General features: G+C 37.1%; 3 protein-coding genes across 3 annotated transcripts; 1 reads left to right on the forward strand and 2 right to left on the reverse strand.

The window, feature by feature from the left end:
• The first annotated feature begins 1,261 nt into the window (after positions 1–1,261).
• On the forward strand, positions 1,262–2,194 carry LOC110460656. Its single transcript, XM_021513696.1, has one exon. It carries the CDS (start codon positions 1,262–1,264, stop codon positions 2,192–2,194), a length of 933 nt encoding a protein of 310 aa, XP_021369371.1.
• Positions 2,195–5,452: 3,258 nt separating this feature from the next.
• On the reverse strand, positions 5,453–14,696 carry LOC110460629. The gene is made up of 6 exons (XM_021513653.1): positions 14,515–14,696; positions 11,721–12,095; positions 11,049–11,408; positions 10,562–10,831; positions 7,786–7,889; positions 5,453–7,389 (listed from the first exon to the last, which is right to left on the reverse strand). Exons 1-6 carry the CDS (start codon positions 14,576–14,578, stop codon positions 6,685–6,687), a joined length of 1,878 nt encoding a protein of 625 aa, XP_021369328.1. The 5' UTR covers positions 14,579–14,696; the 3' UTR covers positions 5,453–6,684.
• Positions 14,697–18,174: 3,478 nt separating this feature from the next.
• LOC110460666 (putative GPI-anchored protein pfl2) lies at positions 18,175–26,633 on the reverse strand. The gene is made up of 6 exons (XM_021513706.1): positions 25,461–26,633; positions 22,299–22,673; positions 20,942–21,316; positions 20,267–20,701; positions 19,533–19,639; positions 18,175–19,097 (listed from the first exon to the last, which is right to left on the reverse strand). Exons 1-6 carry the CDS (start codon positions 25,507–25,509, stop codon positions 18,726–18,728), a joined length of 1,713 nt encoding a protein of 570 aa, XP_021369381.1. The 5' UTR covers positions 25,510–26,633; the 3' UTR covers positions 18,175–18,725.
• Positions 26,634–27,508: the final 875 nt, after the last annotated feature.

A 27,508-nucleotide genomic window follows, 5' to 3' on the forward strand; every position in this document is an offset into this window, starting at 1 on the left:
CCCCCCCCCAATGGGGAACCCCTGGAAAACCCATCAATCAGACGGCAGTATTCACGCACGTGATCAGACACGAATCTATGCTTCCCACTTCATAATTCCATCAGCCTTCCGTGTTTACGGACGTGTTTTGGTTTCTTCTACGGGGTTCCAACTGCTACTGGCGTTTTTTGTACCGATATATATTGTATCCTTTATACCAAATTTCTTTATTTTGTTTTAATTTAGCGTTTTGCTTTATTTTGCGCCGTTTTGCGACCAGGCTCCGGCCACGTGTTCGCGGTTGACGGTTTGTTTACTTTGAGATGGAGACTCCTCCTTCTCAAAGGCGCTGTCCTTGGGGTCATTTATTTGAGGCTTCCGACCCCCACCCTAACTGTCCTAGCTGTCAGTCTTGCTCTCTGGAGCAGCCTTGTGACATTTGCCGTGCCTGGCAGCCGCCTCCTGCCGGTGGTTCTCCCCGCCCGCGAGGGCGTGCAGGTAAGTCGGGTAGGAGGGGTAGGGGTGGGGCGAGGGCTAAGGCTAGGCCTAAGCCCTCGGAGAACACCAGCGGAATTTCGACCTCTGTTGAGTCTTCCCTGGGGTTAGTTTCGGCGGTTTCGGCCCGTACCGGGGCCGTTGTAAAACAGTTTGTTTCGTTGGACCCGGACCTTTCTCTCTCTCTCCCCCCCCATTCCGTTTTGTCGGTCGACGTGGGTGAGGGTTTGGGCTCTGTCCCGGTCACCACGGTGACTAGGGGACAGGGGGCGGCCTTCTCTCCCAATTTGTGGTGGGAGGGCAGGTGGCCCAACATTCCCTGCCGGTCCGCTCCACTCCTGAGGGTGATGTTTTCGGAGACCGGCCCCCGGCAGTTTTGTCTGCTCCTGGGGTTCCCTGCATCCCTGATGTAGCCCCTGGGGTGGTGATAGCGTCTAGCACGCCGTCCACCACTGTGCAGCATTTGCTGCCCGGTCCGCCTCGGCCTCGCTAGCCTCGGCTGGATTTTACGGTGGTGTGAGCACTGATTCAGGTTCGATGGTTCCTTCGGTTCCTCGGTTACCTGAATTCACTGGCGGATGTGGTTCCCTTGGGTCGGCTTCACATCCGCCCGCTCCAGCTGTTCCTTCTGTCAGTTTGGTCTCCGGTGTCTCGGCAGTGGGATGTGTACATTCCTCTGCCGGAGTCGGTGAAGGAATCAGCTCGTGGTGGACTCTCGAGAGCAATCTTGGCAGGAGTTCCTCTGGTTCGGGCATCTCCTGCTATGACCCTTTACACCGACGCGTCCATGACCGGTTGGGGTGCATACCTTTCCGGTCAGACGTCGGCGGGGGTGTGGTCAGGGGAACAGCTTTCAGAACACATCAATGTTCTGGAAATGCGTGCTGTTCTGTTGGCCCTTCGGGGTCTTCGACCCTCCCTGCAGGGCAAGGCCATTTGTCTGGCTACAGACAACTCCACTGTGGTGGCTTATCTGCAGCGCCAGGGGGGCACCCGTTCCCCGGCTCTGTGTGCTTTATCCACCCAGGTCCTGTTGCTGTGTCAGGAGATCAGTCTCGATCTCACGGTGAGGCACCTTCCAGGTCGTCTGAATGTTCTGGCCGACACTCTGTCTCGGTCTCGGAGCCCGGTTCTCACCGAATGGACCCTCAAGCGTTCGGTGTTCCGGTCTCTTTGCCTGGTTTGGGACAGACCCCATGTGGATCTGTTCGCCACGGCCCTGAACTTTCGACTCCCTACCTTTGTGTCTCCGGTTCCAGATCCTATGGCCATGGCGGTGGATGCTCTATCCAAGGACTGGTCGGGAATGTACGCGTATGCGTTTCCTCCCTTCAATCTGGTGGGCAGGGTGTTGGAGAAGATTCTTCTACACCATTGTACTGTGTTGCTGGTTGCACCGCTCTGGCCTCGACAACGTTGGTTTCCTCTGTTGCTTCGGCTTTCGGTGGACTTCCCGCGCAGCATCCCGACCCTGTGCGATCTGCTGTCTCAACCGAGGTCCCGGCAGTTCTATTCGGGACCAGAACGGCTCCACCTTCACGGTTGGATGCTATCTCGGGAAGGCTCACTCAGACGGGCTTTTCTCGAGAAGTTGCAACTCGCATCGCAGGATCACTTAGACCTTCGTCTTCCGCCGCCTACCAATCTCGATGGTCCGCCTTCGGTGATTGGTGTCTCGGACGGTCGATTGACCCAGTCTCTGCCTCTGTTCCCGTTGTAGCCGACTTTCTTTTGTCTCTGTTCCAGGACAAAGGTCTGTCTCCGGGAACTTTTGCAGGCTATCGTTCAGCCATTGCTAGTGTGCTGGCTTTCTATGGTAGCAAGTCTGTGGGCTCGGACGCTTCATTGTCTGCTCTCATTAGGGGTTCTACATTGAGAAGCCTCGTTCACGGCAATTGGTCCCTAGGTCGAATTTAGCACTTGTGTTAGATTCCTTGTTGAGGGCGCCATTCGAGCCCCTCCAGTCGACGGATCGGAAGTTTCTTACTTTCAAGACTGTGTTCTTGATAGCCTTTGCTTCCGGTCGCCGCAGAAGCGAGATTCATGCTTTCAGCAGATCTCCTTCTTGCCTTCGTTTTTCGGCTGGCCATTCTTCGGTCTCAGTGACCACTGATCCCTCCTTTTTAGCTAAGAACCAGGTTCCCGGTTTCACCCCAGGGCTTGTGGTTATCCCTTCTTTGGCTTCAACTCTGGATGGGGATTGTCCTGATCGCCTGCTCTGCCCAGTTCGGGCCTTGCGTTACTACTTGGCCAGAACAGAGGGGGGGGCGGGACACTCGTCTCGGCTGTTCCAGTCTCTCCAGCCCGGTCGCTCTGATATCTCTGCAGCGACCATCTCACGCTGGATTGTTCAGACTGTTCGAGCTGCGTATGAGTCGGCAGNTCCTCCCTCTTCTTTTGCATAACCCTCATTATGTATTCTCCGCGTGATCCGGAACGCTGGTCGTAATCAGGCTCTGTGTCGCAAAAGAAAAGGTATTTTGAATTTTTCCTCCGGGGGTACGGGTCCTATTGTTGGAACCCTTTATAGCTCCACGGAGACACCACTGCGGTAAGTCGAATTCGCATTATAATTATACTTACCACAGTCATTAGGTGAGTTCCCTCTCAGCCTCCCCTTTTCTCATTGGCTCTCACTTTTTTGGGCTTTGGAATTATAAAGTGGGAAGCATGGCTTCGTGTCTTATCACGTGCGTGAATACTGCCGTCTGATTGGTGGGTTTTCCAGGGGTTCCCCATGGGGGGAAAAAATCTTTATTTACGTATGTGCATTATAATGACTGTGGTAAGTATTTATAATAGAAATTGGTTTCACAAGAGAAACCTCAAATGTGTTTTATAATGTTCTGTATACGCAAGTATCTAAAATAAATATACGATATTTGATATCTACTACAAAATGACACACTCGTCGAATGCTAATAATTTCTATCGATGTCTTATGTTTAATAACTACGTTTACCACATATTGTCACCCTTCTAATTTGAAACACTCTCTGATTGGATATCTTGCCGGGGTCTATATTTCTATAGAGCACTTGCGAGATAAACAAGCGCAATCGGGAACCGTCGGCACTTTCCGTAAACGAGAAAATACTAGTATTCTCGAGGTTTGCAAATCATTCACAGGATGAAATAGCTTACAAGCAATCTAAATCGACAGCAAATTCAACGAAACAGGTAATGAGGGGGCCGCTAGGTTGCTAATTGTAAAGATGGTTGTGATTTGTCCGAAATATTGCCGAAAACTATTCAAAAGATGTCCGGTAGGCCTGGGGGTTATTTTGTTAGCAGTCAAGTACAACTAAAACTCACAAAGTGACTTATAATTTTGCAGGACAAAATGTAATAAAAGATCGCCAGGGTGACGAATTTGTTATCTCTGGGTTAGGAGGGGTCTACTGGCTCATACTCCACTTTGGTATTGATAGGCCTCTCGCCTTTGGCTCTATGAGCCCGTAGACCCCTCCTAACCGAGAGATAATAATGTAATGTGTTATCCGGTGTATATACCCATCTCATATTTTTTGGCGTATCAACCCATGTACTATGACCTTTCAGCCCTGTGATAAGTTGTAAGTGTCAATTATTTCAATTGTGACGTCACGCTAGGCCAAGCACATGACGTCACAGACTTACGCACTGGAGTCAAAATGGCGTCTTTTTACATTTCAAAGTTGCATGCATACACATTGTCGTTTTACACGAATAAATGCCACAAATCTTGATAATATGATTACAATCTCAAGTCAATATAATTTCATATGACTAGTATATCAATATGTTTAATGCAGAATAATCACCCAATTTCAATTTGGTAGAAACACAAATTTATATTGTGGATAAATTAATTAGAATGTAAAACAAATGTGTACTGAATACTCCGGTACACCGTAGATCAATCTTATATTAAGTAAAAAGACAAGATCGTAATCTGATCCTTTAATTCGATAATATTAAGCAAATTTCATGTAAGATATCTTGAACACAGTCAATGCTTAAATATAGCATTTACATTAATCTGTACCGATTTCATAAGTGGTCTGCTTTACATACATTGGTGGAACCACGAAGTTAGTGGCGTATAGTGTGACAGTAATTAACACAGTCGTCATAGACACAGAGTAATTACATTACAATTCAAACATCATCAAACTACAATAAGATAACGTGTTCCCCCTGAGTATGGTGTATCACAAACTATTGATAAAAAGAAGAAATACTGGCAGTCAACTATATACATCATGCATATATGTTACGATACGAAATTAATACTTTCACAATATTGTTCAGTTTTCACTGATCAATTGTAGGACAGAGCGCTCATCAAGCCTTCTGCCCAATATCTTTAATTTATTTCGACGTTTTAAAGGAGATTGGAAAACTATGACCAGACACTCATGACATGACCTCTCTTCTGTCATGTCCAAACTTCAAAATTAAGCTCATAAAACCAACGAAAAATATGTTTGTTTACTCTTAATCGTAGTTTTATTTGTAGGGATGACAAGTTTACATACAGATCCAGGTTAGGAGTAATAAAACTGTTTAGCTCTAATTATGCGCAAGCATCTCGAGTTTATCGTATCTAAATGCTCGATAAACGCTTCTCTGTTGGTCAAACTATCCACAACCCCTTGCATCGGTATTCATTAACCTCGAGAGAAATCACCGACTGAGGTCTTTGGTAAATATATTTATGTTTGGTTTGGTTTAGTATTATTTAACGTCCTATCAACAGCTATGGTCATTTAAGGACGGCCTCCCTTGTGTGCAAGATGCATGCGTGTAGTGTATGTGTGTGTGTGTTTTGGGAGGCTGCGATATGTTAGTGTTTTGTCCCAGTCGTTCCACTCTAAACTTGTTGAGTGTTTACAGACTTTGGTATGTCTCGGCCAGGGGACAGAACCCAAAGCCTACCTCGCAGGGGCGAACGCTCAACTAAAGGCCAAAAGTGAGGCATTGTCAGGGGAGACATTAGAAAGAAGAAAGTTGTTTAGAAAGAAGAGAAAAGATGAGATCCCAAAATTAGTCGCCTCTTACGATCATGAAATGGGGGCAGCTGATACAATTATTACGCCCTACCTGGTCATTTCATATCAAATACTAATAATTGATAAGTTGGCATGCATAACACGAATACACCTTTATGTTTTATATGCAGTAACCGAATTTTTAAAAGAGACGGATTTTTTTTTCATCTTCAGAAACTGGACCCAGTTGGTCGAGCATTATATCAAAAAGAGAGAAATGTGAAATATTTCATCAAAATTTAAATGATTTAACCAACAAGGCATGATCAGACACCTGTGTAATATTCACAGTATAAAAGTTTAAAAAAGTGAGATAAAAACCTCTCCCACAAGTTATCTCTACGGACCACACTGATCGCACATTCGATTATTTTAACATAAAATAAAATGAATACAAAACTATCAACTATAATCAAGGTTTACTGAAGGAATGATATACATGATCATATCCATTATCATTGCAATGTAAATAGTACTGCTATGTGCTACTCTGTTTGGATTAAAAAATATATATCTCGTCGTTAAAATAAAAGGTATACATATCACAGAAATTCTACGTACAAAATGTAAGTCCGGATTGCCAAGTCTATAACCAGTCTACATAGATTTGACACACTAACAAATAACTTATCAAGGATTCTATTTTTTAATCACTTTACTATATTTTCTATATCAATTTCACAAACAGTAAATACGTCGTGCATATAAATGCACAAGTGAAGGACGATTACTACTACTTACTGATTTAGTTTCATCTTGTTAAAAGAAAACGAAAACATGAAGTTTCTAGGTTCGCTTCTCAAACCATCGATTTAAAATTGGCGTTTGATTAAATAAATAGGTTTTGCAGTATACGAGTGTGCAATTGTCTCACATTATGTATTGAATTCGTGTGACCTATATGTTTTGCCATATTTTAGCAACGCCACGAGCCATGTTATATTTTTAAATCCACAGCTCTCAATACAGTTATTTGAACAGAGAATACATACTTTACCTTACATATTAGACAATTATTATTTATAATTATGAAAAACGAATTTGGAATCCTGTCGGTCTCTATAAGCTTATATCAATGAAAAAATCGTCATGTTTATACATAACTTTCTGTCGACACATCATCAATATTTAGCAAAATAAATGAAAATATATATAATCGGTCTGTAACCGGCAATATTCAACAGGTGTCCTCATTCATATGGGTGCTAACCAATTTGCCGTCGGCGGCATTGGTCACATCAATACACACAGTGTCCGACCGTCGTGGCCGGAACGCTGTTATAACGTTAGTAAGTGTGCTCAAGGTGACTCTCCTGGATGGAGAGGGAAGAATCGAAGACCAACGATGTAAAGGTTGAGGGGACACTGGGTTCACACCTTGCTGAGGTACGTCTGTGTCGAAACCTGAACCTAAGCTTTGCCCTAACCCACTGAGTCGTTTCTCTAGGGTCCGCTCCTTTGTTCTGATGCCTTCCAGCTTCTGTTCTATGGTAGCTTCTTTCGCTTGTATTTCAGATTCCCTCCTCTCAAGAGCTTCCTTTTTTCTCTGCAGTCTTCTTTTCTTCCTTTTCGCCTTTTCCATATTTTTACGGAAAGCCTGTTCTGCCTGAAACAATGCGATAGGAGGCAGGCGTTTTGGATTGAGAGGGGTGGAGTTAGCGTTCCTGTCTTCGGTTCCGTGTTTGTTACCCTCACTGAGAGGCTCTCCGGTACCCAGAAGTGCGATAGGCGGTAGTTTATTATGTGTTTTTTCCGGAAAGGGTGCCACGTGGTTTGGTTTTATTGTCGACTTTGGGGCTATCTGAGCTCCTGTTGGTATGAATCTGCCCAGAAGAGGGTTTTCAAAATTTGAACTCAATGACTTTTCATCTGAATCTTGTTTCTGGAAAATGCAAAACAGTTTTGTTTTTATACGCCGTAGATATTTTCAGGGTGACCCACAAAATAAGTATTTTTCCTGACTATATCTTAATTTGTAACATCATATAATTAATCTATCAGGAATGAAAAGAAATAAGTTAGTTGGAAAGCATTCGACATATCCTATAGAAATAAGAAATCACCAGTATTTCACAAAATATTCCGTTTTTCGGTAAGGTACAGTGAAAGGTTGTGGACAAATATTTCATTGTGTTTTAATAATATATAACAAATAACGATGTTAATCTTAAACAATTATTATGGTTGAAATCGACACAAGTCACAGATAATAAATCGTTATCATCATCTGCCGAAATGAAATTGACTGTTTGCAAGTTTTTTCTACATCGACACCTACCTTTTCTTTGCAGCAACGTTCTTTTAGTTTGTCGCGGCACAGAAGAAGGATCAGGATGATAACCAGTATGAGGACGACAATGACGACAACGATAATCCAGATATCTAGAAAACAAGGAACCTGGACTATTTACAGGGACGGAAGGGAAGACGTAGTGGGAGTCATCAAAAAGAAAACGGAGACATCAAAAATAAAACATCTCACATCACCACAGGGTAAAACATCACTATTTCCAACCAATGTGATTGAGGAAGAACTGATTAATTTTACCTTTACTAGATCGATCACTTAATGTGCATTGTTTAACATTTTTCTTCACTGACACTTTTTTTTTCACCCTTTTAATTCAATCACTTTACATTCAAATTAAAGAAAAAAGAAAGCCAAAATCCTTATTCATTCATCAATACAAAGTATTGTATGTACAATATAAGAAAACTTAGTTGTAGATAGTCTTCTTTTTACAGTTGACATGCACACCTGCGTCAGACCTCACTACATTATTGCCATTTAACATGTATCCTTCACATAACATAATGTAAATAACACGGAAATTTCAATACAAGGTGATGAAAAACTAAACTAAAATACAAAGGATTTGAGCACACTCATTTGTTGGAAATATATGAACCTATGTTAAATAAGCGTTAACCAATGAAGCAGTCGCCTCTTGTATTTTTGATCGTAATCTATTTTGTTAAACAGTGTGTTATTGACTATTTCTGTTTTTTTCTTATCGTGTTCAGGTCGACTTCAAGAAATAGTACTTCTGTCTTACATCTCAATGTATAATAGTCTACCGTGTTTATGAAAAACAAAGGTTGCACTGTAAAGACTGACTGAGGAGTGCAAATGTTTCCATCTGGCAGTATCGATTGAGAACTAATAAGTGATTGTGATACAAGTAATGGGAATCTATTTTCAACACATATGCAAACAACTGAAGACAAGAAACATCTTGGAGCTATTTGCAGCAGTGATGGGAAATGGATAGAATATATATAGATGACATTGTTCGTAAAGCTTCCAAATAAGTTGCAAAAGTAACCACGAATGAAGTTTTGTTCACCAGTATACCAACAAGAATATGTATGAGATATGATAAAAAAAGAAACAACAATAAAAACTAAGCAATACTATTCTGAAAGTAGTACAAAGGGTGCCAGACCAGAATTCGATCACTGGACCTTCAATTTAAATACGGTCGCTCAACCCAACGGAACCTCTTGATAAGTAGTTTATATCTAGCCCTTTCCAGTTTTATATTTGGAACGAAAGTAAAGGGAGGTCATTTTGAGTATGAAAAACAGTATTCTCTAGAGTTTGCAAGCAAAGGGACATGAATTCTTAAGCAAAAATGATTTGATGAAATATTGCATTTCTTGCTCGTGACAATTAATTTGTGGGGACGCCAGTTAATCAATAGTTGAAAAAAGTCAGTTAGAAGCTGGTTGATCTGTTACACTGTTGCCCTTTAATATCCAAACTGATTTACAATTCTCTTTTAACTCTTTCCGTACCGCAACTCCGGTCCGGATTCCGTACCGGATGTACTTATTAGACTCGCCCCCGCGCATTAAACAAAATGGCGGATTTTTAATGTACTTTTTTAACTAGGTGTAACTGCCGCAAGAATTAAACAGGTAACCGTGAACAAATATTGTTATTGTTTCATGTTCTGGTTCATAGACAAACACTTCTTCATTTTCGCAGCATAATGACTAACTGGCAGATGATTATGACTGAAAAATCGACATTTGTCTGGCAATAAACGATACGATTCCTTGTATTTAATACAGCGTTGTAGTACATGTTTCCAATGGGGTTTGATTATGGTTACGAATGTGGAGTCGTTGAGTTTTTTTCTAAATACAAGTAGATTTCATCAAAACTTATATTAGAATATTCAAATTTACTTCCATAAGTCTCAACAAATATCTGATGATGAATTTACGAGTGTTCGTATCGAATTAAGTTGCCGCCATCTTGTTTACATTTGAGGCACCAAACGCAAACATCTTACGGCAAATGCGAAAACTTTAAGTCACATAATAAAAAAGTGTGCTCTGCACAACTAAAATTCTTTCTTCCAAACTGATGGGTTCTGATTTTAGCGACAATTAATTGTTTTGTCGCGACTGTCTCGTGCGATAACCAACTAAACATAAGACAGGTTACGTCAGCGTCTCTTGTCGTGTGTACACGACAACAGGGATGAGACGGCCCATTATTTTGTCGTCTGTACACGACAACGGGGACCAGGATGACATATTGTTGTCGTGTGTACACGACAACGGTACGGAAAGAGTTAAGACGGCAGATTCGTTAGTTGTCGATATTTTATACAACAAATATGAAATTTAGGCCACTAATTATTGGAAAGATACCTTGATAGGATTTAACGAATGTGCAACAATAAGATATTTAATTATCGATTGCAAATAATGCAAAACTCTCGTTTCTTCATCAATTATTAGAACATGAAGTTATCTCGACAAATATATCAAACCATCCGAAATTTTCCACGTCTAAGATCATAATATTGTAGTTCAGCGCATGGACAAAGTAGTGCCAGTTTATTTGTTTTATTAATTAAAAGTTTTAAATGCGATGAGAATATAAATGACAAAATGATCATCTCAAATTCATTCATTGCGTAATATGTAATGGTTACACGGTTATTCTCGAAGAGGACTTTGCTTACTTTGTAAAACTTCTGTCCGAAGCGTTTGCGAAACATTTGTAACAACACAATATGTTTAAATAAAAAGCTTACATGAATCCTCCCCGGCGGTACCACTTCCGGCGGCTGGCGTATTACCGGTCCCAGGGGTGCTGCTTCTTGGACTTGTGACATGATCTGTTGTTGGTATTGTGGTTGGCATTGGTGTTGAAGGTTGTGTAGATGGTGGTGGTGATGTTGATTCTGGCGTTGTGATCAATGGCGTTGTCGTTGGTGAGCACTGAGGAATATTCGCTTTATTTATATAACCCTGTCCTCTAGACGTTCCACAGGCTAAAGTCAAGTTTGCTAATGGGTCTATAGCTGTAATATAAGACAGTATCAAGGTATCAATTCTTTTCAGGAGTTAGAATATTGTAAACAAAATTATGTTACAGGTGGGTTTTTAATTATAAGTTTTTTTACTTTCGTACTACATTTTCTTATCATGATGCATTTTACAGCATTTTTTTTTTTTTTTATAACAAAGTACACAGTAGATGTAATATTCAAGAGGAAGCATGATTAAATTAAACTAAACCTGTGATCAGAAGGAAGAATTTGCCAGCGTTAATGCCAAGTGTGTTGTTCGCCTCAATTTCAAGATAGTAAGACTCGCTGTCATAGATGTAAGTCGGTATGAGGTCCGTATTTGATTCACAGCCAATGGAGGTCCTGTTTTCGCCATCTTTTATCGTCAATGATTGGCCACATACTCCGTTTTCAGAGATCAATATAAAATTAAGAGCACGAACGCGAAGTTGCGATACACAGGAAGCGGCCACAGAGCATGAGTACGAAGACATTTGTGTCATATTGCCATCCGGGTATCCAGTGTTCCAGAGAAACACTTCTGCGTCTGTTGTACTTGTATTGCCACTGATTGTCTGTATGTCGTTTTCTAAGAAGAAACATGGAGATGATGAGACATTAATTCAACATCAAGAATATGTATTTTTTAGTTGTATTATAAAAAATGTACCCTTTTCTTTTTGTCGACAATTTTGATCATAATAAAAAACAAATCGAATTACATCATCATTACCTCACACGGCAAGAGGATGCCATGCCGTTTGTTTTTGTCAAATAGTCTGCTTGAATTAACATATCGGCTCCTATAAACCTATAAAAGTTTTGTTCATCTAACCCCTGCAAATATTTCTGCTTCTTCTTATCATCATGATGTTATGATTTTAAATAAAACAACGTTTACCTGCCAAACAATAGAAATAGGCCACCATGTAGTTAGTCCGTTCTAGGAAAGAAGTAATACTGCAGTTCGGCGTCTCTACCCAGGCAACAGGCGTCGTAATGCACGTCGTTTTACCGTCACAATTCTTATAATATTCTTGATGACTATGTCCCTCATATTTCATTCCACAGTCGTTCTCGTCGAACGTGCAACATGAAGAGGGCACGGTCAGTGACGTCATAACTGTTGGACAGCCAGACGATAACGGCTTGGCGTAGGCAAACACAGACTCCATGACAATCGTTTCTCCGGAGGCACATGACCCCTTGATAAAATTGTCGTCGGTGTTACCGTAACAGGCAGAATAACTTTGAAGTTGAGCTCCATAACCATACCCTGAAAAAGAGAATTTCGGCGAATGGTGATTGCATTTTTCAAATCTAATTTACCAAACTAAGTGCAAATCGAATCATAATAACATTTGGTGAACACATTTCACGGAAAAGGTTCTTTGATAAAGAAATTGTACTTTCGATACAAGTACCTAACTTTGAATTTTATGTTAAGCCATTAAGGTACAACTGAACAAATAGTTCGAAACGAATATGTGCCTTTTTCATTTATACCGTTAGATTATGAAATTCAGGAGACGAAAAAGGATTATGGTTATTTAAACTGCTTTATTAACTGTATAACATATTGAACGTTAACGCATATACATATGCATTGGATTTCTGACGATCATGAAAATGTATTGTAAGAATTTTTTAAGAATGATTATTTACCTAATTTATTAACACATATTATAAGGTATCTGTGTATACACTTAAGTTCATGTGGTGTTCAGAATAGAAAATTATTATCAAATCTGCCAGCTGAATAAGAAGCAGTAACCTAAATAATGACCGTCAGAAAGATTATCTTACTGAGTCCTCTGCATGTTCTTGTGGTTCTAGATTTGAAACAGCATCTCATTACTTCCATGATTGTATCAAATACACTGAAGATCGTATTGTACTTTTTCAGAATATATTCCATGAAACTCACAAACATTTGTCATTAGATGTCATGCTAAATGGTTGTGAGAGATGTGATGAAAATGAAAACAAACATATTCTCCAATTATATCCAATTACATTTTAAGTTCTAGAAGATTCAGGACATTTAACTTCAATTTTGAATGAAATTTTATATTTTATTTATTAACACTTTATTTATTTATTTACATTTTATTTTTTCTCAATGTAATTCTTCTGATTTCCAAAAATGGTACATGAATATTAATATTAATATTTCCTATTTGTCTTCATTGTTTATTTCTAAATATTGTTAGTGAGGGGGGCTGGGGTTTAGTAGACCAGTTATACTATTTTATCAAAAATATTGGGAAACAACTACATAAATAAGAATATAAAGCTTTACAACATGTCAATTATATATATCTAACCTGTGTTTAATATGCATAAACTAAACTATTTGATGGGATTGAATTTCCAAACTCATCAGTGGATGGCCTTGTGTGATACAATGGACTTTTTGGCCTGTATCTGTTGGGTGCGGTAATTTAATCCCATCAAATGTTTATACATACAGCTCCATCAACAAATTATTTTTCTCTTCTCTTCATAGTATGTATATATATATAGTATATGTCTTTTTCGGTATCAAAATAAAAGGTTGGAATTTAAACCATTATATTCAATTATAATAAAAATGAGTATTATTAGTTGTTTATCCTAATTTGATTATTAATTTGATAATACCAACTTATTTATATGTGTTTGTATGTGTTCTAATGTCTATGTCTATGCTTGTACCACTGTCTGTTACTATGTTTGGAAAGGGCTTAAATAGGCTATGCCTGCTGCCCAATCCATTTGTCCTTTGACAATAAAATTTATTGAAATTGAAATTAAGAAGCATGCACGATTCTGTCTGAAGGTGATGTCAATAACGGGTAGGTCACAAACTTAAATGAGAACAAAATATGCGGCAAAGACATGATAAGTTGTCAGACCGACTCCAATACATTTCGTGTATGCTGTATAGTAGTGGTGTACTCGCCAGCCTTCACTTTTGTTATTGTTCACAATGAGTGTGACGTTGTTCCTACACTACTACATATTTGTATTTCTTTTTTATATTTTAAAGGTTTTGTAATATATCGCACGTGAGGTCTTTTCTTTGAGCCGTGTACTAGGTACCACATTTTCACCGTAAACCAGGAAGTGATTCACATGTAACCAGGGCAACTACCTGCCATTGACACTCCTTATAACTGCTAGGAAGCTCATTTTAAGTCGTTTATTGGTAATCATAAATTACATTGAAAACAAAACAAATAGAGTCTCTAAATTACTACCATCCGGGCAAACTTGTGCATTCAATTCATATCAAATTGCACCTGATTAAATGCAATGTTTAAATTACAGAACTTAATGCACATAGGTATATAAATTCGTAATACTAGCTTATCAACACTAGCAAACAATTTACCTACTAATCATTAGCTGCAACGATAGGTACTTACCGTTAAACAGTTTTATAAAACGGGAAATCTTACTAAACGTCAGTAACTATATATAATAAATGGTTGTTTGTGATTAATGAACTTAACCAATTAACAGTTTGTACAACAGTTGTATACGAATAAATAATTACCAATTTACAGTGGTATACAAGTATAAAAATCAATTCGTATAATTTACAGTGGTATACAAATCAGTTCTTACCAATTTACAGTTGTAGTAAGAACACCTCATACCAATTAATAGTTGTATTGTTACTTAATGCTTATAAACATATCAATATTTACCAATGAAGAATGGGATGCACGTCACGATGAATCCAACAATCAGGAGCCGATTACATGGTGGCATATCGGAGAAACTGCTAATCCTTACATGTAGGGCAGTGACAAACCAGAAGGCTAGTCTACGTACACACGACCATGCTCACACCCATACTACACACCATAACTACTCCCACTGTCGACTGTGTAGGGTTTTGTTCAGTATATTTAAACGGATATACGATACTTACGGTTAATTGGGGATGTGCACGTACAGCAAGATGTTTTTAATTTTCAGAGCAAAACTAAATGTGCATATACTTTTGAATACACAATCAGTCCCTATTCAGAGTATATGTGGTGGTGCATTGTTGAGTAGGTCTTGGCATCAATATTAAAATCTATAGTATCACCGACATGGAAATTCTGATATGTACAAGTACAAAGCGAGTTAAACGTATAATGGTATTGCGTATATCCTGGTAACAAGTTGGTGTGTAGTGGTTAATAGTCAACTACGACTGATACACAGTCAGTTCAAACAATCTGAAAATGGGTCGATAATTCAATCTTTCAGATCAACACTGATTATTTGTTTTCCTGAACAGTGGGATTAGTCACGGGATTCGGGCAATTAAATATGATGATCCTAGGAACATTATACATGTGTATGTCTATATACCATGCCTATAAGTGCCCTCTTCTAACTATAATAAATAGTTTACATACGTCATATTGTAGTAATGATAAAGTATATGTATATGTTTTGATAATTGCATGTCATTATGTTTTGAAAACTGTTTATACAGAAACTAGAATACTTATTTTCATATTGATAACGAGTCTTTGAAATCAGTAAAGAAGGCATGACAAAATACTGATGATCTATAAAATCTTTTCAGTTTTAGTAATATCTTTACAACGAATACATCGATACGTATCTCTTCTTCAATATTGAATAAACATCACATTTTACAGATAAACGGAAGAAAGGTAACCGCTAATTGCAGATAACCTCATAGAGTAAAATGACAATCATACACTGTAACCAGAGTAGTAAGAAGCCTCCCCAATTGAAAACCATGGGGTTTTAGTGTGTTAAACATCGTGTGGATGTTATAGGCAAACTTTCCTGGATTTGTGCGTACAGGAAAACATTATTTCGAAGTAACTGATTTTATCGCCGAGTTTTGGCGTCATGATGCCAACCCTTTTTTTCGGTCACTTCAATTCATATTGGTGTTAACCGTATCACCTAACAGTTTCGATTTAGTCTTTTAGTATTGATTCCGTAGTTTATTTTTTATTTTACCTTAGGTCAAAGGTACCATGCCGCAAATCTTCGCTCTTTTTTCCTGTTAAATCGGATAACTCGTATTTTTCTTATATAGCAAACGTGATTACCTTTCCGTTGTGGAAGTAAAACGTGTCAAAGATGTACAATATAAAATAAGAATTTCATCTTATTTTCTTATATGCCGTAAAGAATTCGGTATTATACATAATGTTAATATATACAGACACGTACAATGTAAAACGTGGTCGGACAAGCAGGTAGACAGGTAAAAGCTGACAGCCAATCAACCTCTCAATAAAGTGAAAGTATATTTCGAGAATTCTTAGAGCAATGGAATGCGCTTAAGGAGGAAAAGAATCTGTCCACCAGTTACGAGGCTTTTACTTGACGGGTGAGAACTGAATTTTCTAAGAGTAACACGCAGAAAGTTTATTGTGTTAACATTACCTCTGACCCAGTCGAAGATATATTCGTTTGGTTTTGCTCTCGTGACATCTAGTGAATTCGCTTGTAAATAAAAATAACGTTAACATGGCCTTAACCCTGCCTCTGCTGGAATAAGCAGCTGTGGGGAAAAGGTCGCGCAAGGCTTTACTTGACATATATATAAGTAAGCTTTTTAAACCAATATCCTGATAGTATTTATGGAATATTACGACTGCAGTTTTAACCACATTTTCTCCCACTTTCAACCAAGCAGCTTCACATGATGCTATCCCTATGATTTGACGTACGTATACATAATTCGATGTGGTCGGTTGGCGCAGTGGATATCGCACTCGCCATTTACGGCCGGGGTTCGATTCCCCGATTGGACGTGAAAAGGTGTGGGTTTACCTGCCCGACTTCGTCTGTTTTCTTCGGGTACTCCGGTTTCCTCTCACATCAAGACAACCAGCGTGTTAACACCAGGGCCAACAGGAGTGATTAATATAAGTTTTAATGACTTGTTACGTAATTGTTGTAAATTAAATAACCTTAATATATTCTATGATTAGAAAACAAATAAAAATACCGAACTTAAAAACCTAAAATGGTCAGTGTTTACCTCTTTTCTCTCCTCGATTTGTAATTATGTAAGCATGTAACTACTGCAAAAATGTTTCCTTACACGCATCTGTTTATTTCTCGGTTTGTAATTTCGTAAGCGTGTATGTTACCACAGAGTGAATAGCTATATATCACGTGGAACAACGATATTAACAAACAGTCTGGCCAATTTCTATAGACTCATTACAATAGAGACACTGTTATGTGAATAACGTAATGAGTCAGGTATCATCGCGTCGCAATGTATGTAGTCCAATCGATTATTAGATAAATTCACCGACCAGGAAGTTAAAATATATACAATGAAAATCAATATATATACTTCAAATTACAAGCGACACAAGAAATTATGACGCTGATGTTATTCGACAAATATTTATTAAACATTCAAAAGTAATATATATATATATTTATATGTTATACATTCATTATTTGAATCACAGTTATATATAGTGACGTTATAAATCAATACGATAAATATTTCGAAAACTTCATACCGGTACGTAACGTCTTTTTATTGATAAGTGACGAATTATAGCGTATATTGATTGTGTGTTAACTTAATATTGTTATAATGTATAATAAATATTTTATTTGTATAATCAAAAGTCACTTTGAAATCAAAAATAATTCATTAAGAAGTAGATTATGGTTTCTTTCAAAAACAATAACAAATGGAAACAAGAAAGGAAAAATATATTCCTTTTTTAAATCACAAATAGCATATCTAAAAGTATATGATTAACAATAACAAAAAAGAAATATATAAAAAGAAAAATTAAAATGATAACCTCTAAGTAAATACAACATATTTGCATTCGACAACTATAAACAAAACATTCAAGAGAAATATATTTATATATATATATTTATTATCATTTAAAGCAAAATTGTATAGAGTAACTTATTATAAATCTTCTGTCTGCAAAATACATTAAAAACGTATACAAGTAAAGAACTATAGCGAAGATTGAAATATTCTTGACTAATACAATTATAGGGAGTGTTACATGCGTTACGTTTCAATACACATTTGTGAACACTATGCGAACATCACACATGAATTAGCATGATCATAAATAGCAAGCAGATCAGTTTTGTTTAAAAGTGCTCGATTAAATAGGAATTCCCGCCCACCTCCCAATTAAACGCAAGAATATTATATATTGCAGAACATGTGTGACTGACAATATTCCCTGGTAAGACAGATATTAATGGCAGCATGCCATTTTTTCTGTTAAGTGTCATATAATACTTTTAAAAGTGTTACAAGGAAGTTCGTATAGGATATTTCACAACCACTCATAGACCAGGAAGTTTATTAACACATGTATCACAAAACATACTTCTGTCTGTGATACAAAAGATTTTGGCACTGAATTGTCCAACATGGGGAACTAAAGCCAAATATACAAGACACAACACAATTACGACCGATACTTCTAATCTGAAACCTTCGGAACAAATAGTGTATAAGATATATTGTGTTTATTACTATGACGCACCTAAATGAATCAAATTTTCGATGGGCCGTAACAAACCAAAAGACATATTTATCAATTTGATATATCACAGAAACAAAAACGACGAAGAAAATTAGCCAATGACTAGAAACCTAGATCGGCGTGAACGGACACCACACCGAATGCCTCCATATATGATGATTGCAGTCATATATCATTTACAAAAAATAGAAACAATTAAAAACATAATGCTAGCTATTTTATAGCAAACATGTTTATCGTTTTTAAACTTTGGTTTTGACACGTGTCTCATTATGTAGCATAACGTCTCTAACAATAATTGATATCGAACTATACATTTGTGCTTTCAAAGCAAAATTTACCATTGTTTCTATACGCCGGAGTACGAAGGTCCAGTGTTTGTACTAGGTCACTGTAACCACGTCTATAGTTACAGATGTAGACTTTATAGATGTCCTAAGATCATCGATCTGTGTAACCTCAAACGCATCATTTTTCTTCTTTTTGTCACCTTTGTGCTTCCTTTTCTTCTTGTGTTTATGTTTACCTGTCTTTGTACCTTTTTGTGATTCTGCCTTTCCCCCTTTCCCCTCAGAAATTGACGTTTGGGTAATTGGAGAAAGTTTCTGCCTTCCATTTAAAGCAGGAAGAGGGAGAGAACTCATAAATTGGGACACAGGGGCCACTTGAGATAATACCGGTTTCTCAAAGGAGGCAAATAGAGCACATTCATCCGATTCAGGAGGGCTCGTTTCTGTATCGGGATGTATAGCAGACTGGAATGAAAACAAATGCATATATTTTCGAAAGCAGTTGTAACAAATACATGAATAAATGCATAGAAAATGTATGGAGTATTGTCATTGGCTTTTCTACAGAACGGGTTTAATAAAGAACGGATATATAATAATTTATATATAATGCATAGTTATAAATCTTGGCAAATCGATCATCGTACCATTGATGCTACAATTTAATGACAACATTGTCTGGCAACATTCTTCCTCTGCATCGGGCTTGCATAACATGAAAAGTTTGATGACCGAATCGTGAATGAGCTACTTAATAAACAGGCAGGCATAATATGAGTGGGTGGTGGTCTCCTTGTAAGAAGATTGAAAGATTTGTCTCACAGGAAACAAGCATGTTCTACATAATTTGCGAGTGCTTATTATCTCAAACAACCAATGTTTACAAACATCGATACTTACCTTGCACTTTTTGAAATACAGGTCCTTTATTCTATTCTTGCAGAGGACCAATACGATAAGAATCACAAAGAGTACCACCAGAACGACAAGAGGGATGACCCAGAGAGCTTGAAAAGAAACAGGATAGAAATCATTAATTTTGACGTCTAACTTTAGAGGATTTGTTAAAAGCAACCAATGATGCTATCTGAACAAATAGAAAGCGCTTGAAAATATCCATTTTTTCTTAAAGTGTTTTTTTGCACAACTGCTATACGTTTTGTAACACTTGGCCATTTTCAATTGATTGGGTCTCACTGTGTAATTAGTCTACGTGGAATGACATGAAGAAACTTTGTGATGTCATACTTGAATTGGGATGTCATATTTTACATAATATATAACGCATTATCAGCGGATTCTTTGGCACCAACTTCTGACAGCAGACTGTATTACGTACGCCGTCATCCTTCTGTAAAACATCTGAAGTTCGGGTCGGAGAAAACTTTCCAAAATATGTTCATCAAACCATGCGATTGGTAGCAGAAAAGATGGGTTCTTTGCAATTTTGATATCTTATGGGAGAAACGAGATATGTTGAAGTCATATCGAAACTCAAATTTTCCTTTTCAATAGACAATTCTTAAATTGATTTAATTCTACAATACAATCACATGCGTCGTTGATATTTAGCAGAAACAAATTTTAACATTCCAATAAATTAGAGAGTTGAACCATGTCAGAATAGAACTTACGTATTCCTCCTTCATCTACTGGTAATTGTGTTGGTGCTGGGGCTAGAACATTTGGTGTTAGTCCCAACGAAAGCGTTGTTTTGATGTTATTGTGAGAGGATGTTATTGTTCCGGTGTTATTGTCAGTGGTGTTGCCAGTGGATACTGTTGTTGTATCGGTAGTATCGTCCGTGGATGTTGTTATGTCAGTGGTGTTGCCAGTGGATACTGTTGTTGTATCGGTAGTATTGTCCGTGGATGTTGTTATGTCAGTGGTGTTGCCAGTGGATACTGTTGAGGTATCGGTAGTATTGTCCGTAGACACTGTGGTTGTATCGGTAGTTTTGTCCGTGGTTGTTGTTGTATTAGAACAAGCAGGCAGATCTTCAGCCGGTACCTTTCCTTCCCCTACAGATGTTCCACACGCTAACGTCACAGTATCATCACCATGGTCGCCTGTATTATATATTAATCTTGAATCAGTAACATATACAGTTAAAGTACTTTTAAAAAGTACATAAAAAGGAAATGCATGTTGGTAGAAATTATAAAAGGTTGTCAAACAGAATATACCCGTTTTTACCGAAGATGTTAACAGTTGCCAATAATTTTAATTAACGCTATAGAAATGAAATCTTCAAGTTTTTAATAAGACACTATGAAAATATTAATCAACCTTAATCAAAGTATACGTACTTCCAATCTGGAGAAGAAAATACCCAGAGTCCGTATTCAAAGTGTTGTTTACTTGTATTTCGAGATAATGAGTATTGTTTCCGATATTCAGGTCGTAGGGAAGGTAGTTGGTGTTCGAATCACACATTAAAACTTGTGTGTTGGTTCCGTCTGTTATGGTCAGCGATTGTCCACAAATTCCCCCGTTTTCCGTAAAATTTAAATTAAGGGCTCGTATTTTGAGACTCGTGGCACACGATGCTGATACAGAACATTTGTATGACGAGTTTGCTGGCAAAGTGCCAGTGTCGTTGCCAGACTCATACCCAGGATTCAGCAGTAGGGCAGTAGTGGTGTTGACACTTCCGTCATCACTTACGTCCTTCACATCATTTTCTGAAAAGGAGATACACGTAAATCTTACCGACTTTAAATGCCCGAAGCGCTAAAACATCAATACTATTGATTGTTAACATAGGGTTTCCTTTGTAACGCCAAATAAGAATTCATGGACAGAATATAATGAAAAATAAAACGTTGGTTAAGATCCTTTGTATCAACTAAAGTCTAGTAACATCTTTTGATTTTTGCGCTTGATATTTATTAATAAATAATAATAATAATTCGGGGTTCTTTTTTACCGTTTTATCACAACCTAGTTCGTAGGTCGTCTCAAAGCGGTTCACACATTATTATCCGTGGTTATAGGGCCTTTGCAACCAGCCAATATCTTTCTCAACTCCATGGGGAGCATACAGCCGGAGCTGCCATTTCAGCGCTCAAAGCTAGCATTTAACAATTCTAGCACTGCCCAACCACATACTCATTTACAGCTGAGTCGACTGAAACAAGTGGAGTAAAGTATCTTGCCCAAAGATACAACACAGTGACGTGCCGTGAATCGAACCTGCAACCCGTCCGTCACGAGCCCGGCGTCCTACCACTAGACTACCGTTTATTGAGCTTATCAACCTATCTAATGATGGTTAAAAAATGTCGTTGTATTGTAAATTTCAGTATAGTCGAAATATATCTATGTGAAATATATCTTTGTGAAATATATCTATGTGAACTAATATGAAACTGAATGCCACATTATTTCTTAAAAACTAAAGAGAATAGCTGAACAATCAGATCTTTCCAAACACACTCCTATATCTGCACAAAAACGATAACTAGTTTAATGAGTTAAATAAGTTGTAGTCTGATTCAAGCCGAGTTCGAACATTTTTGTTTTATCATGAGTTGAGTTGAAATCGGTCTGAGTCGATCTCCAACGTTATTGGTATGAGATATGGTTATAACATTAATAAGAATACATTGTAAATATGAAATAATCCAAAATTTGCTTTATAATCACAAATAACTACATACACACCTGATATACAGTAAAAGTAGACCGCCATATAATTTGTCCGAGCGATATATATCGAGGAGTTACAGGGCGTGTTGGCCCAGGCAACGGGCGTCCATGAACACGTGGTTCGGCCATGACAGTTCTCAAAATAAGTATTCTTGTTGAAGCCATCGTACTCAAATCCACAGTCGCCAGTATCGTACTGACAGCATGACTCCGGGGTAGTCGCTGCACTGGTCATAACTTGGGGACAATTTGATGACAAAGGTTTCGCGTAGGCATACACGGAATCCATCACGATCCTCTCGTCATCGCCGGGACAGGAAGCCTTAATGAAATTGTCTGTAGTGATCCCATAGCAGGCGGAGTATGTGTGACGATACAGGCCCAACACACCTTGTGACCAGTAACAAAAAGACGAAGAAATTTGTTCATTTCAAGGATTTGAAAAAAAAAAGTTTCGCTAAGATATATCAATACGAACATTATATGCTTATTTCATATAAATAATGTCTTCATATATATTTTCCAAAGTACACTTCATGTTCTCACTGTCTTTCGTGTATTTTGTATAATGATTAACGACAGGGAAATGTTACACTTATTTTGATTGTACGCTGTAAAATATTTTATGATATCAGCATCAATGTACGACTTTAGGAGAGTAGTGTTTACCTTTAGGATAAAGTTAAAAACGTCCAATCGGTTGTCTCACATTTCTATTAATCTCTGGCAACTGTAGTTAATTAATATATCAAATCATATGAAATGTTAAGCTTAGTTTGCTTAGCGTGGTTAAAAACAGAAACAATTGAGAATTTGAAGGGTTACAATATAAATAAGTTACAATATTATTTCCTTTAATTTCGAAAAAAACTAAATACAAAAATTAAGGTATTCCTTTTTAACCATTACACCATTGAGTAATTCAAATCGGGATGCCAGGCACCTAGCATATTGGAATATTTAAAAATATTCGTATTTTTGAAGCAAAACTATTAAGAAATCATCTAGATATCTCAAAAAATATTTTGTAAAACTTACAATATTATAGATGTTGTTTATTTTTGGACATTCAAAAAAATATTTATCTTCTTAATACCGAAGAACAAGTGTTGCCTGGGTAGCAGCAACCTTTGGACCCATTGCTTAACCTTTTACGTTGTTTATAATGAATATTATCATGAAACATATTGATTCCAAAATAATTTTCAATGCTTAAACGATGAACTGTTTATCATTCCTAGACATGATTATAGGGAATATTGGTATACAGACTGATCAAAAGGTACCAAGTCTACAATCCCTCTTGAAATGTCTTTCCATTTTGAGTGCTGTTGAAATAAATTTACTTTTGTGTATCTTAAAATAACTCGCACGATTTTCAAAGTCTGCAAGATATTCAATTTCCTTATCTTTAAAATTTCCGTTTTACTCTTTACAACACTCGAAATAATTCTATGTCAGAAGCGATTTCTTTTTAGAACTCTTGTCATAATAATCCTAAGCATCCATTACAACAACCATACCACCTTCTTCTGCCTCCTTTATTACGATGGATTTATCACTCATTAATTATTGTGAAATTTTATGTTATTTATACGATAAATAATTCGTAGTCTAATCTTATTAAATTGATATGTATTTAGATATGATATTGATTTCTCACATATTGTGGCGGATTCCATTTGAAATGATTTTTGACTAACAAGATTTAAGATTTATTTATTCACTCATGACACACAAAGTGACCAACAAAAGGTCAACATCTTAATACATCTCAGTTACAGTGGGTCATCAATGTCCGCCGGAAGAAGCCCAAGAACTGAGGCAGAAAGCTAACGGTCACTTGATGTGGTTTCTAACTATTTCCCCCTGAGGTTGATAGTGAGTACATAAAACCTATATAATATTCAGCGTGAAATAATGATCACATCTTAACTGTTTACCAATGATTGATTTAATCTTTATTGAAAAAAGCAATAACATTATGACATACAATTCATACACAATGTTTCAATCCAATGTCTTTGAAGATAATGTTTGAAAACAAATGCATTTCGCCAAGTATAACATTTCCTCTTTTGAAAACATGAATGTAAACCAAGTATATCATTTTATGTGTAAAAGAATAATAAGATATCAAGCCTAAAATATATCGTCCTTAGAAAATTATTAAATACAAAGCATAACATATTAATTCTATGCTGAACAGAATAATTAAATACCAAGCCTTTGCATATTTCTTAATGAAATACACTGATAATTTTCTGGGTTTGATGATAAAAAAAACCCAAAGTGACGTTTAGCGTGTAGTGTGAATATTTTGATATTTCTTACCAGAGCGTAGCACCAAACGAATGAAATGTATTTCTTGTTCACAAGTAAACCAAGAATATTCTATTAACATTTTTTGTTGAAAATTCTTGGACTATCATGGAAAATGGTCAGTCTCTCATCACAAATGGTGTATTGTACCTTAACAATAAAACAAAACTAGGCCACTATGAGGTCAGTATTTACAATGCCTATTACTGGTCATTCTATACAATAAATCCTGCGCTCTGCTCTCAATATCCGTCTCGGGTTCGCTTTTCACATGTTAGGCTGTGTGTTGAGATTTAATTGAGCCCTTAATAAAGATACTATCTGTAATATCATGACGTAATATGCGAAGTCGTATCGATTTCATAATCAGCTTCACTGTTTATATGACTGTACCAGATCGTCTGATATGTTCATATTTTCATGAATACACTATTTTGGCATGACATTATAATATTGATATATATATATATATATACGCAATAGCACCGTACCGTTTTTTGTTTCAAATTTCTGCTCGATTTACCGTGTACTCAACAGAAAATGTCTAAGCTTCGGCTACAATTCATGATGTGTCCGAGGTCTCACTTTGAAAATAGGTTACTTATACTTTTTCAGATTTTGATTTGACTATATTATCAAATCACAGTATCAGCCCTAACAGGTATAGTTGGGCGGAATCTCCTGATCCCATTCTCCCCATTAGTGTTAAGGTCTCTAGTAGTTAAAGACGTTAGTCATTCCACATTACAGCACAAATACAGGATTACTATTAAACCTTACATTAGTTGATATATCTAGTTTGTGTATACTTAGATTTGTCTTATATTTGATAAACGTATAAAGAGGTATACTCACCGCTGATGCTGGCCACACATACCACTATGTAAACACCCGTCCTATCCATTGACAATTGTACTTTAAACGTTTACTCAGTATTCGTATCCGTAAGCTGTTCACGTGTGAGATACCATCTCTGCTGTCAGTACATGGTGTATTGCATACCAAGACGTTCTGATCTCATACTCGGGTCTTCCCGTGTATATATATGACTGCAGCAGATCGTTTTTAGTGAGGTCATTGTATCATGACTGCACAATCTCGTCATGATATTACAATATCTATTGTTCGTAAACCAGTACTTAATATTTGGTGAATGGTATTGTGTTACGTAATCACAGAGGCAGAGGTAAAATATATATTATAACATATTTCGTCATGAAATAATTATTTTCGAGTAAATTCACAATAAGACAATTGTGAAGAAATACATTTCATTACATTCAAAGAAGGAATAAAGCTGTTGATTTCATGAACTGTCTTTTGAAACATGTCATTTTTGTGTACTCACAAAATTTTCGTTTAATATCGAGTAATGTTACACGCTTGCGATAACCATGAACTATTGGAAGAAAGACCATATGCGTTCGTGTATTATTTTCCAACAGACCAACGCTCTTCCAAAAACCTCTCCCGCAAATGTACCCGTACAAGTATTTGAAGATTGGCTATCGGACAGAAAAAAAATCTTCTTAAAACCTGTCAGGCTCACGGTCAGAATTTTCATAAAGTTACCACGAAGGCGACTTGAAATAATGTTTGTAACTCTGCCAAATGTTGATTAAATGTGTTGACGAGCGATGCCTCTAGATTGGTGGATTCGATTGATTGAAATAAACATCTGGCATAAAGCATGACGTTAAAGTTTATCGTTTATCGACTGTCGACCAAAGGGCGACTGCCAATGAAAAATCCTTCCCAAATATATCTAGGTTCCATACACAAAATATGCTCAGAGGGCCAGAATAAATAAAAACGAGCAGCTTATTATGAAATAAAGACATATAGGCATCACGCAGACATAAATCAGCACAGCTTAATTTAAATTATAAGATTATTTATGCGAACTGTGTAGACACGAAAACGACTAGCATTACATTTTACTGGGTATAATAGATATAATTAACATACGTTTGTATATTATGGTAGAATATATAACTCGGGATTTGAAAATGTTGGAAAAATAATCAACTCGAGCCGCAACTGGAAGAATGAAAAATAACCGGAAAATCCTGGAACTGATGTCTGTTGCAATTATCTCTTTGTCGGTGCTTCAAGACTTTTTTATTTCAGTTTTTGCCATAGGCACAAAAAGCAAAAACGGGATATTTTCTGAAGATCCTTTTTGTTATCAACCCGGTTCTTTTAATATTTCTACTGGGAGATATCTTCAAAAAGAACCGGCTTTAAACCAATCGGTGAACGTGTACATTTATTTTTCGTCATCTAAAATTTCATACGCTTTTGATTTCCATTTGTTGAGAATATAAACGAAATGTTTAACATTTTTGAAAGTCTGGTTATAGTCTTTACATTATTCAAACGATGGAAAATGCATTTATGTCGAAATCAACAATAATTTTCCAGACAACCAACCGAAGTGCAACGCCCTTTTTCAGCAACGTATTACTTTTTCCACAACGCGTGCCGATTTATAACTAGTTACAGGCAGAAGCTGTTTAATTTTATTTGGCATCAGTTACAAAATTTGAAATTCAATCCGGTGTTTCAGGATGGAACAGTAATTGAGACAACATGACAATCTCAGTTACATCAAAGTATTACAATATTTTCTTCTTTTAATTTTATTTTTGCAACTAGCATCTCTATACATTTTCTTAGACTAATCGTCAAATATGTAATATGCATTTTTTTCTCTAGCAATTACCCAACAGTTTTTTCCCAGTTGTTATGTCGGTCTTAATATCATTAGAGTTTGTGTTTTATTGTTATTCCTCGACTTGCCAACTTTAAAAAGGGTTTAACTTATCGCATTCTGAAAGCAATATTCTGAATCAGTAAATATCATAGATCAACAAAAACTACGCTCTTTTAAGGCTTTGTCT

The sequence above is a fragment of the Mizuhopecten yessoensis genome, unplaced genomic scaffold (genome assembly GCF_002113885.1).
Source record: "Mizuhopecten yessoensis strain PY_sf001 unplaced genomic scaffold, ASM211388v2 scaffold10447, whole genome shotgun sequence".
NCBI lineage: Eukaryota > Metazoa > Mollusca > Bivalvia > Pectinida > Pectinidae > Mizuhopecten > Mizuhopecten yessoensis.

Bases quoted from the DNA above. Each gene is read 5' to 3' on its own strand.
- LOC110460656 (XM_021513696.1), top strand. From the start codon at position 1,262: ATGACCGGTTGGGGTGCATACCTTTCCGGTCAGACGTCGGCGGGGGTG.
- LOC110460666 (XM_021513706.1), bottom strand. From the start codon at position 25,509: ATGGATAGGACGGGTGTTTACATAGTGGTATGTGTGGCCAGCATCAGC. The intron at 20,702-20,941 runs GTACGTATACTT...TATATAATACAG, and splicing joins TTTTCTTCTCCAGATTGGAA to GCGACCATGGTGATGATACT. The intron at 19,640-20,266 runs GTAAGTTCTATT...TTTCTTTTCAAG, and splicing joins AGTAGATGAAGGAGGAATAC to CTCTCTGGGTCATCCCTCTT.
- LOC110460629 (XM_021513653.1), bottom strand. From the start codon at position 14,578: ATGCCACCATGTAATCGGCTCCTGATTGTTGGATTCATCGTGACGTGC. The intron at 12,096-14,514 runs GTAAATATTGAT...TCTCTTTTTCAG, and splicing joins GTGCATCCCATTCTTCATTG to GGTATGGTTATGGAGCTCAA. The intron at 10,832-11,048 runs GTTTAGTTTAAT...CTTATATTACAG, and splicing joins ATTCTTCCTTCTGATCACAG to CTATAGACCCATTAGCAAAC.